The sequence below is a fragment of the Phocoena sinus genome, chromosome 2, assembly GCF_008692025.1.
Source record: "Phocoena sinus isolate mPhoSin1 chromosome 2, mPhoSin1.pri, whole genome shotgun sequence".
NCBI classification, from domain to species: domain Eukaryota; kingdom Metazoa; phylum Chordata; class Mammalia; order Artiodactyla; family Phocoenidae; genus Phocoena; species Phocoena sinus.
This window is the reverse complement of record NC_045764.1, coordinates 152,765,204-152,783,811: the sequence shown is the minus strand read 5'-3', so window position 1 is coordinate 152,783,811 and position 18,608 is coordinate 152,765,204. Positions and strand designations below refer to the sequence as shown.

Genomic DNA, 18,608 nt, shown 5'->3' with positions numbered 1-18,608 from the left:
TGGGGTTATGCTCTACTGGGGCAGGAGTCAGACAAACATAATAAATAAAGAAATTATGTAATATGCCAGAAAGTGTTATGGGCTATAGGAAAAAATAGAGCAGGATATGGGGTTTGAGAGTGCACTGTGGGTGGGCAGATTACAGTATTAAATGGGGTGGTCACCCTCGACAGCCTCAGGGGTAAGGGAAGACCCCTTATCTGAGCTCATCTGAGCTTGAACTAGCTGAGCAAGTTAGCCACTTGGAGGAAGAAGCTTCTGTGCAAAGGCCACAGTGCAGGAACATACTTAGCTGATGGAAGACTAGCAGGAGGTGAGTGGAGCTGAAGTGCAGTGCCCAGGGGGGAACAGTGAGCCATGAGGTCAGATGTGCACTTCACACCAGCCTCTCTGGCTTGTGCAAGGCGTGTATAATGGAAATCTTTGCCCTGGAATAGCTTTCAGTGTATTTGAGAAGTACAGACGTATAACGAAACCAAAATATATATGAAAAGCAGATATGAAGTGGACAAATCTAATTATTTGCAAAATAATTATGTGCAAAATTGCACCAGAGATATAAAATAAAGGAGTCAGACTTCCCTGGTGGCGCAGTGGTTAAGAATCCGCCTGCCAACGCAGGGGACACGGGTTTGATCCCTGGTCCAGGAATATCCCACATGCCGCGGAGCAGCTAAGCCCATGCACCACAACTACTGAGCCTGCGCTCTAGAGCCTGCGAGCCACAGCTGCTGAGCCCGTGTGCCACAACTACTGAAGCCCACGCACCTAGAGCCCACGCACTGCAACAAAGAGTAGACCCCACTTGCCGCAACTAGAGAAAGCCCATGCACAGCAAAAAAGACCCAACACAGCCAAAAATAAATAAATTTATTTTAAAAATAAAATAAAGGAGTCATCTGCTTAGTATAGGTTCAGTAAAAAAGGCACATCTTTTCAGATTTGTGAGTTTTGACTGGATTGTAAATATAAAATTGAGTAAGGATCATTTCTCAGGTTTAATGGAACTCATTAAAGGAGCAAATATTTCTATTCATCTTTGAATCCCCAGCGCCCACCACAGCCCCTTGCACTCAATAAATGTTGATTAAAGTGAATATAGGAGGGAAAATTAAATCAGGGAACCTGGAAGTATGGTGATTCCAAAGTTAGTGAATGGGGGATATTGGGAAAGGGTGCTCATTGAGGGAAAAAGAGGAGTTTAGTTTCCAGTAGGAAGTCATATGGGCAATTGGCATTATGGCCTTCAGAGGAGATGGAGGAAATGAGGGAATCCTACACCAAAGCAGAGGTGTAGGATTTCCCTCATTCTTCCTTAAATGGAATTATCATCATAAATAAACTCAAAAAGTTACCTGTTCTGGAGGATTGACTTAGTCTAGAACGCTTTCTTTAGAGAGGACTGTGTCTAATTTATTCTATACAGGTGAAACTGACTATGTACATTATAATTAAGATTTAGAGAGAGTAAGGCAGAATTGGAATAAAGCACTAGACAGTTCGGGAGCATGTGCTAAAGATGCAGGACTTGGCCTGACACAAAGGAAACACATTGAAGAGGATGTACTGTTACTAGGAGTGGGGAAAGCTGGTGCTATTACTAAAGTGAGTGGAATTTTTTATTCTCAAACAAATGCTTTAAACAGCTAAGGGAAAAGTCAGAAAGGAATAAGGTAGGTCAACAAGAGAAAAGGACAAAGAATAACATAATTTAGTAAATAACAAAATTTACATGAAAGTTAGAATTGTGTTAATTAGGCAAGATACAGATGTAGAGTAAGGTCACATGCCACGAGTTTGACTTGGGATGGGGGGTTAAACAAGAACTGTGTGGTCTGGGTGGTCATCTGAAGTCTGGGGATGAGCTGGCCTCACAAACACCAAAGGAATCCCTGAATTACAAAGACAGCTCAACACTTAAGTCCATCCAAAAAATGCCTGGTCTGGAAGGCTAGTGCTTGGCCTTTCTGCCAGCAGAAAGATGTCCAGATCCTTTGCATCCTTAAGCTTAAGAATTTTTTAAACTGCCAAGCCTGCAAGGACCAGGTTTTAAACTCAAGTTCATTTTGAAACCTCTGAACCACTGTTACATGTCAGTGACACCTTAAGGCTACAGTTGCAAATTACTTTAGGCAAGCCCTATTAAAAATTGGTCTGTGCCAACAATATTCTTTCACCTTTCTGAAGGAAACTATTTGGGAGAAGACCACTTTAGGATTGAATAAAAGAAGTCTTTGTAAACTGTCAATTTTAACTTTCATAGAAGTTAGAAGAAATTCCTAATAGAACTGTCTGGTGCCTGTATCACCCAAGAGTTTACATCATTCAGGCCTTTGTACTGTGTGATTTATTATTTTTCCTGGTTTCTTTTCTTGTTTTCCCTCTGCAGCGCCTTTGGACGGGAGATGCTGAAGCGGAATATCGGTGTAGTTGTGGTAGGATTTCCTGCTACCCCAATCATTGAGTCCAGAGCCAGGTTTTGCCTGTCAGCAGCTCATACCAAAGAAATGCTTGATACTGTAAGTAGACATTTTCACTTTGATATAATATACCTTATACTAAGAAGGCCTGTATATCAGATGAAATTAATCATCTGTTGGTCCTGATGCTCTCTGAGCACCTGAGGTATTTACTGGTGAAGTAGAGGAGGGAGTGCACAATGCTGCTTAATACAATTGCTATTTACAAAAAATTGCAAAACTGTTAGCATCACCCACCAGACCCTGCATGATCAGGGCTCTAGGGAATTTTCTGGCTTCATCTTGTTCCACTCTCTCTCATGATCTCTACAGCTCTACATTCTCTTTCTATTCTAGCTGTTTCTCCCCTGAGATTTCTTGTGTGTTGTTCTGTCTGTGGCAGTTTCTCTCTTGACCTTTCTCTCCCCTTTGCCTGGCTGACTGCTACTCATTCTTAACATCTCCACTTAAAAGAAACTTGCTCAAGGGTTTTCCCAAACCCTCTTGGCTAGATATTTCTGGAAATCCTAAGACTCTCCCCTAGGAAATTCTTTACACCTGTAATTATTTAATGGCAATCTTTGCCATTAGATAAATCTTTAGGAGGGACTAAGTCTATTTTTCTCATTCTGTATCCCCAGGACCTACCACAGTGCCAGGCACATAGTAGGAACTCATAATTATTACTGAATGTAATTGTTTATGGTCTCTTAATATGTTCTCATCTCTTGATATTCTCTTAATATGCTATTATTTCACACCTGAGACTTCAGACTTTTTTTTTTAGCATTTTTTATTTAATTTTTTTTTTTTTTTAGAATTTCTAGTGTATTTTTCCCTTTTGAATTTTTTCTTATCCTTCTGTTGGTTTATTTTGCTATTATTTTCTAACTTTTTGATTTGGATATGGATTTTCCAATGAACACCATGTCAGTGGAATCCCACATATTTTAGTAAAGCACACCTTCGTATCAATATCAGTATTTCTAATGTTTTTCTTATTTCTCTCTGAATTAGGATTGGCTTATTAATTTTTTAAAAATGTTTATTTTATTTTTGGCCACGTCGGGTCTTAGTTGCGGCATGCGGGATCTTCTTTATGGCATGCGGGATCCTCCGCTGCGGTGCACAGGCTTCTCTCTAGTTGTGGCATCTGAGCTTAGTTGCCCTGCAGCATGTGGGATCTTAGTGCCCCGACCAGGGATCAAAGCTGCGTCCATTATACTTTTAAATTCTAGTCCCTCTAATATGTATATTGGATAACATGATGACTTTAGATTGTATTTCCCTAATCACAAATGTTGTTGAACCTTTTTTTTTTAATGTGCTCAGTTGCCATCTGTGTATCTTCTGTGATAAAGTATCTGTACAAGTTTATGTCCAAGTTTCATTGTTTATCTTTTATTTTCATATTATCAAGTTTTTAGAGGTCTTTTAGGCTATTATTCATATTCAGCATCATTTTTGGAAAAAAGGCTATCATTCCTCCATGTGTTTTCCTTAACAACTTTGTCAAAAATCAGTTGAATATATTGTGTAAATTCATTTCTGAAAAGTCTGTTCTGTTTCATTGATTTAGGTGTCTGTCTTCTCACCAGTATCTTGATTATTTTAAAAAAAATTTTTATTTTATATTGGAGTATAGTTGATTTACAATGTTGTGTGAGTTTCAAGTGTACAACAGTGATTCAGTTCATACATACACATATATCTATTCTTTTTCAGATTCTTTTCCCATATAGGTTATTACAGAGGAGTGAGTAGAGTTCCCTGAGCTGTACAGTAGGTCCTTGTTATCTATTTTATATCTAGTCGTGTGTATATGTTCATCCCAAACTCCTAATTTATCCCACACCCCCACCATTCCCCTTCGGTAACCATAAGTTCGTTCTCTAAGTCTTATTCCTGTTTTGTAAATAAGTTCATTTGTATCATTTCTTTAGATTCCACATATAAATGTTATCATATGATCTTTCTCTGTCTGACTTCACTTAGTATGATAATCACTAGGTCCATCCATGTTGCTGCAAATTATTTCATTATTTCATTCTTTTTTATGGCTGAGTGATGTTCCATTGTATATATTACCACATCTTCTTTATCCATTCCTCTGTTGATGGACATTTAGGTTGTTTCCATGTCTTGGCTATTGTAAATAGTGCTGCTAGGAACATAGGGGTGCATGCATCTTTTTTAATTTTAGTTTTGTCTGGATATATACCCAGTAGTGGGACTGCTGGATCATATGGTAGTTCTAGTTTTAGTTTTCTGAGGAACCTCCATAGCGTTTTCCACAGTGGCTGCACCAGCTTACATTCCCACCAAGAGTGTAGAAGGGTTCCCTTTTCTCTACACCCTCTCTAGCATTTATTGTTTGTAGACTCTGTAGACTTTTTTTTTTTTGAAGAGTGTGCAGTGGTGAAGAGTACCATGATGTCTAGTCAAGCCTGGTCCACTGTTTTTTTTTTTTTTTTTTGGCTGCATTGGGTCTTCATTGATGCGCCCGGGCTTTCTCTAGTTGCGGTGAGCAGGGGCTACTCTTCATTGCAGTGCGTGGGCTTCTTGTTGCGGTGGCTTCTCTCATTGTGGAGCACGGGCTCTAGGTGCGTGGGCTTCAGTAGTTGTGGCTCGCAGGCTCTAGAGCACAGGCTCAGTAGTTGTGGTGCATGGGCTTTGTTGCTCTGTGGCATGTGGGATCTTCCCAGACCAGGGCTCGAACCTGTGTCCTTTGCATTGGCAGGTGGATTCTTAACCACTGCGCCACCAAGGAAGCCCTGTTAGTAGACTTTTTGATGATGGCCATCCTGACCGGTGTGAGGTGATACCTCACTGTAGCTTTGATTTGCTTTTCTCTAATAATTAGTGATGTTAAGCATCTTTTCATGTGCTTTTTGGCCCTCTATGTCTTCTTTGGGGAATTGTCTGTGTAGATCTTTGCCCATTTTTTGATTAGGTTGTTTGTTTTTGTGATATTGAGCTGCATGAGCCATTCGTATATTTTGGAAATTAATCCTTTGTCGGTCGCATCACTTGCAAATATTTTCTCCCATTCTCTGGGCTGTCTCTTTGTTTGTTTATTTATTTGGCTGCGTTGGGTCTTCATTGCTGCATGCAGCCTTTCTCTACTTAGCAGTGAGTGGGGTCTACTCTTCATTGTGGTGCATGGGCTTCTCATTGCCGTGGCTTCTCTTGTTGCAGTGCATGGGCTCTAGGCATGTGGGCTTCAGTAGTTGTAGCGCATGGGCTCAGTAGTTGCGGTACGCAGGCTCTAGGTCACGTGGGCTTCAGTAGTTGTGGCACATGGGCTTGGTAGTTGTGGCTCACAGGTTCTAGAGCGCAGCCTCAGTAGTTGTGGCGCATGGGCTTAGTTGCTCCGCCGCATGTGGGATCTTCCCAGACCAGAGATTGAACCCGTGTCCCCTGCATTCGCAAGCAGGTTCTTAACCACTGTGCCACCAGGGAAGTCCTGTCTCTGTTTGATTATGGTTTCCTTTGCTGTGCAGAAGCTTTTAAGTTTAATTAAATCCCATTTGTTTATTTTTGTTTTTACTTTCATTACTCTAGGAGGTGGATCCAAAAAGATATTGCTGCGATTTATGTCAAAGAGTGTTCTGCCTATGTTTTCCTCTAAGAATTTTATAGTATCTGGTCTTACATTTAGGTCTTTAATCCATTTTGAGGGGTTTTTTGTATATGGTGTTAGAGAATGTTCTGATTTCATTCTTTTACATGTAACTGTCCAGTTTTCCCAGCACCGCTTATTGAAGAGATTGTCTTTTCTCCATTGTATATCCTTGCCTCCTTTGTCACAGATTAATTGACCATAGGTTCGTGGGTTTATTTCTGGGCTTTCTATCCTGTTCCGTTGATCTATAAGTCTGTCTTTGTGCCCATACCGTGCTGTTTTGATTACTGTAGCTTTTATCATATAGTCTGAAGTCAGTATAGCCTGATTCCTTCAGGTCCATTTTTCTTTCTCAGGATTGCTTTGCCTATTCAGAGTCTTTTACGTCTCCATATAAATTTTAAGATTTTTTGTTCTAGATCTGCAAAAAATGCCCTTGGTGATTTGATAGGGATTGCATTGAATCTATAGATTGCCTTGGGTAGTATAGTCATTTTGACAATATTGATTCTTCCAATCCAAGAACATGGTTTACCTTTCCATCTGTCTGTGTCATCTTTGATTTCTTTCATCAGCGTCACATAGTTTTCAGAGTACAGGTCTTCTGCCTCCATAGGAAGGTTTATTCCTAGGTATTTTATTCTTTTTGATGTGACGGCAAATGGGATTGTTTCCTTAATTTCGCTTTCTGATCTTTTGGTGTTAGTGTATAGGAATGCAACAGATTTCTGTGTATTAATTTTGTATCCTGCAACTTTACCAAATACATTGATGAGCTCTAGTAGTTTTCTGGTAACATCTTTAGGATTTTCTATGTATAGTATCATGTCATCTGCAAACAGTGACAGTTTTACTTCTTTTCCAATTTGGATTCCTTTTATTTCGTTTTCTTCTCTGATTTCTGTGTCTAGGACTTTCAAAACTATGTTGAATAAAAGTGGCAAGAGTGGACATCATTGTCTTGTTACTGATCTTAGAGGAAATGCTTTCAACTTTTCACCTTTGAGTATGATGTTAGCTGTGGGTTTGTCATATATGGGCTTTACTATGTTGAGGTAGGTTCCCTCTTCTTTTGGCTGCACTACGTGGCTTGTGGGATCTCAGTTCCCCAACCAGGGATCAAGCCCAGGCCACTGCAGTGATAGCACTGAATCCTAACCACTAGGCCACCAGGCAACTCCCGGAAGTAGGTTCCCTCTATGCTCACTTTCTGGAGAGTTTTTTTTTTTATCATAAATGGGTGTTGAATTTTGTCAAAATTCTGGCATCTATTGAGATGATCATATAGTTTTTATTCTTCAATTTGTTACTGTGGTGTATCACACTGATTGATTTGCGGACATTGAAAATTCTTGTATCCCTGGGATAAATCTCACTTGGTTCATGGTGTATGATCCTTTAATGTATCGTTGGATTCAGTTTGCTAGTATTTTGTTGAGGATTTTTGCGACCATGTTCATCAGTGGTTACTGCCTGTAATTTTCTTCCATTGTGGTATTGTTGTGTGGTTTTGGTATCAGGGTGATAGTGGCCTTATAGAATGAGTTAGGGAGTGTTCTTTACTTTGCAATTTTTGGGAATAGTTTCAGAAGGATAGGTGTTAACTCTTCTCTAAATGTTTGATAGAATTCACCTGCAAAAGTGCGGAGTCTCAACACTGGACTACCAGAGAAGTCCCTGTTGGGTGTTTTGGAAATTAGTTTATTGGAAATTAGTTTTGGAAATTAGTTAACTGCTATCAGTTTCAATTTCAGTACTTGTGATTTGTCGGTTCATATTTTCTGTTTCTTCCTGAATCGGTCTTGGGAGATTGTACCTTTTTGGAATTTGTCCATTTATTTTAGGTTGTCATTTTATTGGCATATAGTTGCTTGTAGTAGTCTCTTATGGTCCTTTGTATTTCTGTGGTGTCAGTTGTAACTTCTCCCTTTTCATTTCTAATTTTATTGATTTGATCCCTCTCCCTTTCTTCTTGATGAGTCTGTCTAAAGGTTTATCAATTTTGTTTATCTTTTCAAAGAACCAGCTTTTAGTTTCATTGATCTTTTTTTAGTCTGTATTTCATTTATTTCTGCTCTGATCTTTATGATTTCTTCTACAAACTTAGGGTTTTGTTTGTTCTTTCTCTAGTTGCTTTAGGTGTTAGGTTAGGTTGTTTCTTTGAGATTTTTCTTATTTACCTGAGGTAAGCTTGTATTGCTATAAAGTTCCCTCTTAGAACTTGCTTTTGGCTATGTCCCATAGGGTTTGGATCATCATGGTTTTCATTTGTCTCTAGGTACTTTTTGATTTCGCTCTTTGATTTCTTCAGTGATCCATTGCTTGTTTAGTAGCATATAGTTTAGCCTCCAAGTGTTTGTGTTTTTACAGGTTTTTGTTCTTGTAATTGCCTTCTAATCTCTTAGCATTGTGGTCGGAAAGATACTTTGATTTCAGTTTTCAGGTAAATTTACTGAGGCTTGCTTTGTGATCCAGCATGTGATCTATCTGGAGAAAGGTTCCAGGGTGCACCTGAAAAGAATGTGTATTCTGCTGCTTTCAGGTGGAATGCTCTATAAATATCAATTAAGGGCCATCAATCCAATGTGTCATTTAAGGGCCTGTGTTTCCTTATTGATTTTTTGTCTGGATGATCTGTTCATTGATGTTAAGTGGGGTATTAAAGTTCCCCCACTATCATCGTGTTATTGTTGACTTCCCCTTTTATGGCTGTTAGCATTTGCCTTATATATTGGGGTGCTCCTATGTTGGGTGCGTATATATTTTTAATTGTTATATCTTCTTTGATTGATCCCTTGATTATTATGTAGTGTCCTTCTTTGTCTCTTGTAACAGTCTTTAAAGTCTATTTTGTCTGATACGAGTATTGCTACTCCAGCTTTCTTTTGGATTCCATTTGTATGGAATACCTTTTTCCATTCCTTCCCTTTCACTCTGTATACATCCCTAGATCTGAAGTGGATCTCTGGTAGACAACATGTATACGAGTATTGTTTTTGTATCCATTCAGCCACTCTGTGTCTTTTGGTTGGAACATTTAATCCATTTACATTTAAGGTAATTACCCATATGTATGTTTTTATTACCATTATGTTAATTGTTTTGGATTTGTTTTCACAGGTCTTTTTTCTTCCCTTCCTCTTCTGTTCTCTTTTTTTTTTTTTTTTTTTTTTTTTTTTGGGAAGGCGGGCCTCTCACTATTGTGGTCTCTCCCGTGCGGAGCCTGCAGGCTCTGTGGCCATGGCTCACGGGCGCAGCCGCTCCGCGGCATATGGGATCTTCCCGGACCGGGGCACGAACCCGTGTCCCCTGCATCGGCAGGCGGACTCTCAACCACTGCGCCACCAGGGAAGCCCCTCTTCTGTTCTCTTGTTATTTGATGACTATCTTTAGTGTTGTGTTTGGATTCCTTTCTTTTTTGTTTGTGTGTACCTATTGTAGATTTTTGGTTTGCAGTTACCATGAGGTTTTGGTATAGCAGTCTGTCTACATACAAGATTGTTATAAGTTGCTGGTCTCTTAATTTCAAATGCATTTCCAATATCCTGCATTTGTACTCTCCTCATGATTGTTGGTTTTGATATCGTATTTGTGTGTGGATGATTTCCTACCTTTACTGTATGTTTGCCTTTACCAGTGAGCTTTCCCATTTGTAATTTCTTGTTTCTAATTGTGGCCTTTTATTTTCAACCTAGAGAAGTTCCTTATGCAATTGTCCGTAAACCTGGTTTGGTGGTGCTGAATTCTGTCAGCTTTTGCTTGTCTGTAAAGCTTTTGATTTCTCCCGTCAAAACCGAATGAGAGCCTAGCTGTGTAGAGTATTCTTGGTTGTAGGTTTTTCCCTTTCATCACTTTAAATACATTGTGCCACTTCCTTCTACCCTGCAGAGTTTCTGGTGAATAAGTCAGCTTATAACCTTATGGAGATTCCCTTGTATGTTATTTGTTGCTTTTTCCTTGTTGCTTTTAATATTTTCTCTTTGCCTTTAATTTTTGTCAATTTGATTAATATGTGACTCAGCATGTTCCTCCTTGGTTTATGCTGTATGGGACTCTGCACTTACTGGAGTTGGGTGACTGTTTTTTTCCCCCGTGTTAGGGAAGTTTTAGCTATTATCTCTTCACGTATTTTCTTAGGCCCTATCTCTCTCTCTTCCCCTTCTGGGATCCCTGTAATGCGAATGTTGGTTTAATGTTTAATGTTGTTCCAGAGGTCTCTGAAACTGTCCTTATTTCTTTTCATTCTTTTTTCTTTATTCTGTTCTACTGCAGTGATTTCCACCATTCTGTTCTTCCAGCTCACTTATCCGTTCTTCTGCCTCATTTATTCTGTTATAGATTCCTCCTAGTGTATTTTTCATTTCAGTTATTTGTTTTGTTCAACTATGTTTGTTTGTTCTTTATATCTTCTAGCTCTTTGTAAATACATTTCTTGTACCTTCTCGGTCTGTGCCTCCATTCTTTTTCAAGTAGATTGCCTATCTCCACTTGACTTAGTTGTTCTTCTAGGGTTTTTATCTTGTTCCTTCTGTGGAAACATATTCCTCTGCCGTCTCATTTTGTCTAACTTTCTGTGTTGCAGTCTCCATTCCACAGGCTGCAGGGTTGTAGTTCCTCTTCCTTCTGGTGTCTGCCCCCTGGTGGGTGAGGCTGGTCTAGAGGCTTGTGCAGGCCTCCTGGTGGGAGGGACTGGTGCCTGCCCACTAGTGGGTAGAGCTGGGTCTTGTCCCTCTGGTGGACAGGGCCATGTCAAGGGGTGTGTTTAGAGGCGGCTGTGGGCCCAGGAAGACTTTAGGCAGCCTGTCTGCTGATGGTTGGGGCTGTGTTCTCGCTGTGTTGGTTGTTTGGTCTGAGGCATTCCAGCACTGGAGCCTACAGGCTTTTGGGTAGGGCCAGGTCTTGGTGTCAAAATGGCAGACTCCCAGAGAGCTCATGCCAATGAGTACTCCCCAGTACTTCCACCACCAGTAACCTTGTCCCCACAGTGGGCCACAATCCGCCCCCCCACCTCCCCAAGCGACCCTCCGAGACCAACATGTAGGTCTGGCCCTCGCTCCTATGTAGTCACTGCTTTTTCCCTTTTGTCCTTGTGTGTGCCTTCCAAGAGTGGAGTTTCTGTTTCCCTCTAGTCCTGTGGAGTTCCTGTGATCAAGCCCCATTGGCCTTCAAAGCCAAATGCTCTGGGGGCTCCTCCTTCCGATGCCAGACCCTCCAGGCCGGGATGCCTGATGTGGGGCTCAGAACTCTCATTCTTGTGGGAGAACCTCTACCATGTAATTATTTTCCAGTTTGTGGGTCACCCACCCGTGGGTATGGGATTTGATTATATCGTGAATGCGCCCCTCCTACCATCTCATTGTGGCCTTTTCTTGGTCTTTGGATGTAGAATATCTTTTTTAGCAGGTTCCAGTGTTTTTTGTCAATGGTTGTTCAGCAGTTACTTGTGATTTTGGTGTTTTTGTGAGAAGGGGTGAACTCAAGTCCTTCTATTCCACCATCTTGTCTCTAACATCTTCAAGATTTCAGACTTTATATTACATAAGTATTACTTTCTGAGAGTTTATAGAGCTCTAGAACACATTTGCATAAAATTAGTTGATAGAAATATCAGAATATTAATTCATTGGAGAGCTACTAATCTTAAAGAATATTATGAATGTATGTTTTAAACTTTAATTGACATTTTAATTTTCTTAACTGCTAAAGATTTTGATTTTTCTTCCTATTTATTCATAGCAAAACTTCTACCAGTATGAGTATATTCTTAATCTTCTTCTGACACTGAAATTGAATTCAGTTTATTGATACTGTATCTTTGTTTTTCTTCTTTTTATCTTGATTATACCTTTTGGATTTTTTCCAATAGATTTTCCCTTTACTCAAAAATCTTACTGGTGAATTTCTTCATTGATTATTTTTTAACCCAGGAATATCAACTTTTCTTCCACTCTACTTTATCTGTGTGTTTAGGAGTTTCAGCACACCTTTTAAAAAATATCCGTGTCATTAAATGCAATGGGCTATAGTAATTCCACTGTGTTTTCTAACAGTTTTTACTCCTGATAGCTGTACACATTCAAGAAAATCATTTAGGGACTTCCCTGTGGTCCAGCAGGATAAGACTCCACACTCCCAATTCAGGGTACTGGGTTCAATCCCTGGTCAGGGAACTAGATCCTGCATGCCACAACTAAAGACTGGCCCAGCCAAATAAATAAGTAATTTTTTTAAAAAGAAATAATTTAGATGTAACCAGTATATCTTGTTAGATTTCTGTTGCCAACAAACGTGTTTACCAGTTGAGAGTGCTAATATTTTTCTCATAAGATCCACTTGCAGGATTATTTGACTTTGCCTTCCATTTAGGTTTTTTTTTTTTAATTTATTTGTTTATTTATTTATTTATTTATTTATTTTTGGCTGCGTTGGGTCTTCACTGCTGAGCGTGGGCTTTCTCTAGTTGTGTGAGCGGGGGCTACTCTTCGCTGCAATGGCTTCTCGTTGCGGAGCACGGGCTCTAGGCAACAGGCTTCAGTAGGTGTGGCTCGTGGGCTTCAGTAGTTGTGGCATTGTGGGCTCAGTAGGTTGTGGCTCGCGGGCTTAGTTGCTCACGGCATGTGGGACCCTCCAGGGCCAGGGCTCAAACCCCACGTCTCATGCATTGGCAGGCGGATTCTCAACCACTGCGCCACCAGGGAAGCCCCATTTAGGTTTTTTTTAAGCATAAAGTGCATTTTTTGAAACCACAGGTTTGTTGAAGTCATTTTGTCTTATGATTTTTTTATGGAAGTAAACATGAACATTATGAGATAAAAACGAACTTTCATTTATTAATGGGCCCCATGACATGATTCTGTATATAGAAAATGCTATACAATTCACACACAAAAAACTAATCTGCTAGAGCTAATAAATACATTCAGCAAAATTGCAGAGTAAAAGACACAAAAATTAGTGTATTTCTATACACCGGCAATGAACACATGAAAAGGAAATTAATATTTCATTTACAAGAGCATTCAAAAGAATATACTACCTAGGAATAAATTTAACCAGGGGAGGTGAAAGACTTGCATATTGCTATGAAACATTGCTGAAAAAAATGAAAGAAGATTTAAATAAATGGAAAGATACCCTATGTTCATGGGCTGGAAGATTTAATATTGTTCATATGGAGTACAGCAAGATCTGTAGATCCATTGCAATCCGTATCAAAATTACAATGGCTTTTTTTTTTTTTAGAAGAGCTGATCATCAAATTCATATGGAATTGTAGGGGGCCCCAGATAGCCAAAACAATGTTGAAAAAGAAAATAGAAGTTGGGGAACTCAAATTTCCTGATTTTAAAACTTACTTCAAAGCTACAGTAATTGAAACAGCGGAGTACTAGCATAAAGGTAGACTTATAGACCAATGGAATAGAATTAAGAGTCAAGAAATAAACCCAGACATCTATGGCTAATTGATTTTCAACAAGGGACTAAGACTAGTTAATGGGGAAAGTATAGTCTCTTCAACTAGTGGTTCTATACAGCTGGATAACCACATGCAAATGAATGAATTTGTACCCTTACAACGTGGATGAGCCTTGAAAACATTATGCCAAGTGAAAGAAGACACAGAAGACCACATTTATAGGAAATGTCTGAAATAAACAAAGTCATTGGGTCAGAAAATAGATTGCTGGTTGTCAGGGCCTAGGAAAGGAGGAATGAGGATATGAGTATGGGGTTTATTTTTTGAGGTGATAATGCTTTAAAATTAGATAGTGATGAAAGTTGACAACTTTGTGAATATACTCAGAAGCACTCAATTGTAAACTTTTAAAAAGGTGGATTTTTTGGCATGTGAATTGTATCTCAATAAAGCTATTATTTTTTAAAAGAAGAAGAGCAAGCTTATTAGCTCAGGGGTGCACAACTCTCTGAGAATATTCTCTTATTCAAGGGCCATACTCAACCCTAAATTAACGTGTTTTTTCCGTAAGAACCCATCTTACCCTGTGATCTGGAGGTTCAGTGTAAGTGTAGACTATTTGTTAACAGTTGGTACTTGTAATGCTTCATTATTCCTAATCTAACCAGGTAACCCCACATCATGACCAGCAGTTTCTAGTTACAATTTTATCTCTTTTTTTCCTTTTTAATATTTATTTATTTGGCTGCACCGAGTCTTTAGTTGCGGCACACGGCATCTTTGTTGCGGCACGCGGGATGTTTAGTTGCGGCATGTGGGCTCTTTTAGTTGTGGCATGTGGGATCTAGTTCCCCGTCCAGGGATTGAACTCGGGCACCCTGCATTAGAAGCACAGAGTCTTAACCACTGGACTACCAGGGAAGCCGCATAATTTTACCTTTTATATAAATAAAACCCATTCATCTGAGATGTTTGGTGTGGTATCAGTCATAATCTTGTTATCTAGATCCCTTTGGGCTACTGTGGCTTTTTTTCTGTCTCTATTCATTTTCTTTTTTAATTGATGAAAAATATGTTCTTCTGAATATCCTTTACTTTGTGATCTTAGTAAGTCATGTATTGTTTTAAATTAATAAATCCTGTATCAGAGGTCAGGGGAATAAACAGTTAATGGGTTCACTCAGCTGAAATTCAATCTTAAATTGTTTCTATATGGAGCTTTTAATTAAACCTCTTCTCAAAGGTACCACTGTTCGGATAGCATGTTGAAGTCCAGCTCTTATTTGCTTTTTATATTTTTCACATTTGGAGTGAAGAGTATTTTTTTCTTATGCTAGAATAAATAAGGAATACTATTTATTGGTGTTTCTTTTTCCTCTCTACAAACACTGATTTTTTTAAAGTTAAATTTAGGAACAGGTATATGTGTCTATTTACTGATAATCAACTGATTCCCTTTTCTGAACTAGAAGATGTACATTTTCATATGGGATTACAACCATGAGAGTGGACAGAAGATTTATATGATGTGATGGAAATTTGGAGAGTCAGACTTAGGCAATAGGGCTTCTACTGCCCACATTACCCTTTCTTAGTCTAATGAGATGGTGTCCTAGATAGAGCCATTGTCTCCAGAGCTGAAGCCTATTAGACCCACTAGGCAACATCCACATGTGCTTGGGGAGTGAATAACAGGGCTGGAGAGCTGCCATGACCTGAAAATGCATTCTGTGACCTGAGCCAGGTGCTTTTATTAGAAAGCCTTAGAATCTAGGATTCCAAAATTTTTGCTGTCTTCCATGGATTTTTCTGAGAGGTATCTGGGGCTTAGAATTTCCTTGTCCTTCCATTAAATATTTTCTAAGAAATTCTGAACATATATCCCTTTCTTATATTGTCATTCTCTATTCTGACTCTCTGTGTGCTGCTTTCTGGAAAGTTAACTGTGTGAACTATGATTTGTGTACTTTGCTGTATGTATGTATACTTCAACCAGGAGTTGGGTTTTCTTTGTTTGTTTTTAAGTACATATAAGAAACCATACACAGATTACCAGGTAGGGCTAGAATTGCAATCAGGAAGAGGCTTTTCATCACTTGTCTTAGTGTTTTAATTTTTATAAGAAACATATTTGAAAAATAAAAGAGCAGGTTTTATAGAAAAGAAAGTTATACTGGGAGAGTTTTGATGGAAAGACAAGATAACCTCTCAGTGGTAGGATGTGGGGGTTTTAAATCAAACCTGAGTTTAAATGCTGGCTCTGTTTCTTTCCTTGCTGGCTTCCACTTTTTCTTACTAAGTCTGCACAGCAGCCCACTTTGGGGACTCTCTTCATCTTGCATCTAGGAAGCATTCCAGTGCAGACTTCTCCTCACTTTTGTGGTAGTGTGATAACAGAAAGAGCAAGTACTGGTGGGTAAAAGGAGAAATGACAAATTATATATAGCCAGCCTGGCAAATTCAGGATACATATTCCTTCTTCTTCCAAGCATGTCATATATTTTTTAAAAATATTAAAACGCTCTTTCTCTTTTTAAAAAAATATTTATTTATTTATGGCTGCGTTGGGTCTTTGTTGCTGCGTGTGGGCTTTCTCTAGTTGCGGTAGGCGGGGGGTACTCTTCGTTGCGGTGCGCGGGCTTCTCATTGTGGTGGCTTCCCTTGTTGTGGAGCACCAGCTCTAGGCATGTGGGCTTCAGTAGTTTTGGCGCACGAGCTCAGTACTTGTGGCTCTCGGACTCCAGAGCACAGGCTCAGTAGTTGTGGCACACGGGCTTAGTTGCTCCGCGGCATGTGGGATCTTCCCAGACCAGGGCTTGAACCTCTGTCCCCTGCCAATCTCCTGCATTGGCAGGCGGATTCTTAACCACTGCGTCACCAGGGAAGTCCCAGCATGTCCTATTTTGATGAATTATACCCTTTATTCTGCATCCCTGCTCTTCACAACCTGTTCTTCATGGTCAGCCTGATGTCCTTGCTCAAAAAGCAGCTCTTTCCGTTGCTAGACTCTAGTCTGCTCAGAGTAAATGCATTGGACATGGTCCCACCACAGGATAATCTTGCCATGATTGTTTTTAGAAAAATAAAGCACCAAATGTGTCTTCCTCCTCCTGGCTCTGACTAACCTCTGCTCTGTCTTGTATATTTTAGGCTTTAAAGGAGATAGATGAAGTCGGGGACCTATTGCACCTGAAATATTCCCGTCATCGGTCGGTACCTCTATTGGACAGGCCCTTTGACGAGACTACATATGAAGAAACAGAAGACTAAGCCTTTTGGTGCTCCCCTAAAGGAACTCTCCCTCACCCAGGAGAGTGTGTGGCCTTTCCAGTCCAGTTGCAGGAACCACACTTCTTGTGCAAGAGATTTCCTCAACTACTGACGGTGGCCACCTCCACTCTAAATGATATTTTGTAAATAGTGAAAAACTGCTTCACATCCTTCCTTTGCTACATCACCTTTAAAAAAAGAGGTGACTCACTTTGCTTTTTTGTCCATTAAAAAATGTTTTATTTTATAACTATTCTACTTGTGAAATCACACTGACCCTACCCTGTCTCTGGCTAACCACGCAGGCCATTTTCCTCTCCCAGCCGCCTCACAGATGTGGGCCCATCCAAAGCTCCTGCTGGCCCTGGCACTACAGCCTCGAGACTCACCTGGCCCTCCTTCCTGGGGAGCAAGTGCCTTCCACTTACTTCCAGTCCAGGTCTCAGAGGTTGCCAGCCTTGGAATCCTTGTTTAACCAGTCATGTAATCAACCAAAGCGTTTTAACATGTCTTAAGTTTAGCCATTTAAGAAAAGTAGTAAACACTAACATTGCTGAAACTCCCTGTCATTGTATATCCCTCCCTGGCCAGGAGCCTCCAAGGCTTGGTCTTATTCCATTGTGTTCTGGTCACCAGATGATATCTTCCTTCACCATCAGATGTTTCTTCGCAATGGTCACCATCTGAGGGCATGTCCAGTTTCTGGGTTCTTCCCAAGCTGGAATCTAACACTCCCACCCCCTGTTTAAAACACTTAAATGTTTTAAAAGCACCCACATCCCCCTCTGGTCAGACCTCGGTGCCGAAGTGGACTCACACCGCACCCTTCTGTGTACAAAGCTGCTCCGCAGAGCGATATGCCCTCCTGCGCGGGGGAGGGCAGGGGTGGTGGGGAGAGGGGTGCTTGCTCCTCGTAGAATGTCTGTGGTTTCCTTCTGACTGCTTTCCACTTTTCAAAACTATGACAGCCTCTGCCTGGGTTTGGGTCCATATTAGGGTTTCAACTGATAAAGGAGAATGTTGGTAAATCTCCGCTCAGAAATCATTTGTCATGTTCCTAATTTAAGGATTAAAGTTTATTGACTTACCCTTTTTAGAAGATGACCCATTTAAATATCACTCTGGGGCTTCCCTCGTGGTGCAGTGGTTGAGAGTCCGCCTGCCGATGCAGGGGACGCGGGTTCGTGCCCCGGTCCGGGAGGATCCCACATGCTGCGGAGCGGCTGGGCCAGTGAGCCATGGCCACTGAGCCTGTGCGTCTGGAGCCTGTGCTCCGCAACGGGAGAGGCCACAACAGTGAGAGGCCCGCGTACCGTAAAAAAATCACTCTGATATTTCTCTTTTATTCTTATGTCCTAATGCAGTTCTAACCTGGCATCTGGGGCTTTTAGGGGCTCCATCTCCTTCCATTACCCCTTATTTTTTCCCTGAGAAATTCTGAACACTTATTTATTGCTAAACTGGGATCCTCTATTTTGACTCTGTTTTCATACCAAGTAAGGGGATTTCTTTCAGCGAGCTTTATACTGCTTGACCAAAGAGCAAATCTGAAAATCACCATGTTAAAGTTCTTACTTTCTTCTGTTGACCAAAGCTTAAGTGAAGAGAACTTTTGACTTTTTTTATACCCAAGATCAGCTTGTCTTTTAGTATTACAGGGGAAGGACTGGGAACAGAATGAAAAAACATTGTGTGAAAGTAGTTTTGTACATCTCTATTTTTGAAATCACTCCTTTTATTGGTAAAAATTTTCAGTCCAAATTCTCCTGGGCATCTTGTCATCAGCTGTGGTATCTTTGTGCAGATACATATAGTGGAGGATGTAAGCAATGCTATT

General features: G+C 40.2%; 1 protein-coding gene across 2 annotated transcripts in view; it reads left to right on the top strand.

The window, feature by feature from the left end:
- SPTLC2 (serine palmitoyltransferase long chain base subunit 2) overlaps positions 1-17,859 on the top strand; it is a 110,673-nt gene extending 92,814 nt beyond the window's left edge. The window contains exons 11-12 of one of the 2 annotated variants that reach the window (XM_032621926.1): positions 2,390-2,519; positions 16,652-17,859. In XM_032621926.1, the coding sequence (XP_032477817.1) occupies positions 2,390-2,519; positions 16,652-16,771 (250 nt within the window). In that variant the 3' untranslated portion in view covers positions 16,772-17,859. The remainder of the gene's footprint in view (positions 1-2,389; positions 2,520-16,651) is intronic. The other variant, XM_032621929.1, reaches the window with a different exon arrangement.
- Positions 17,860-18,608: the final 749 nt, after the last annotated feature.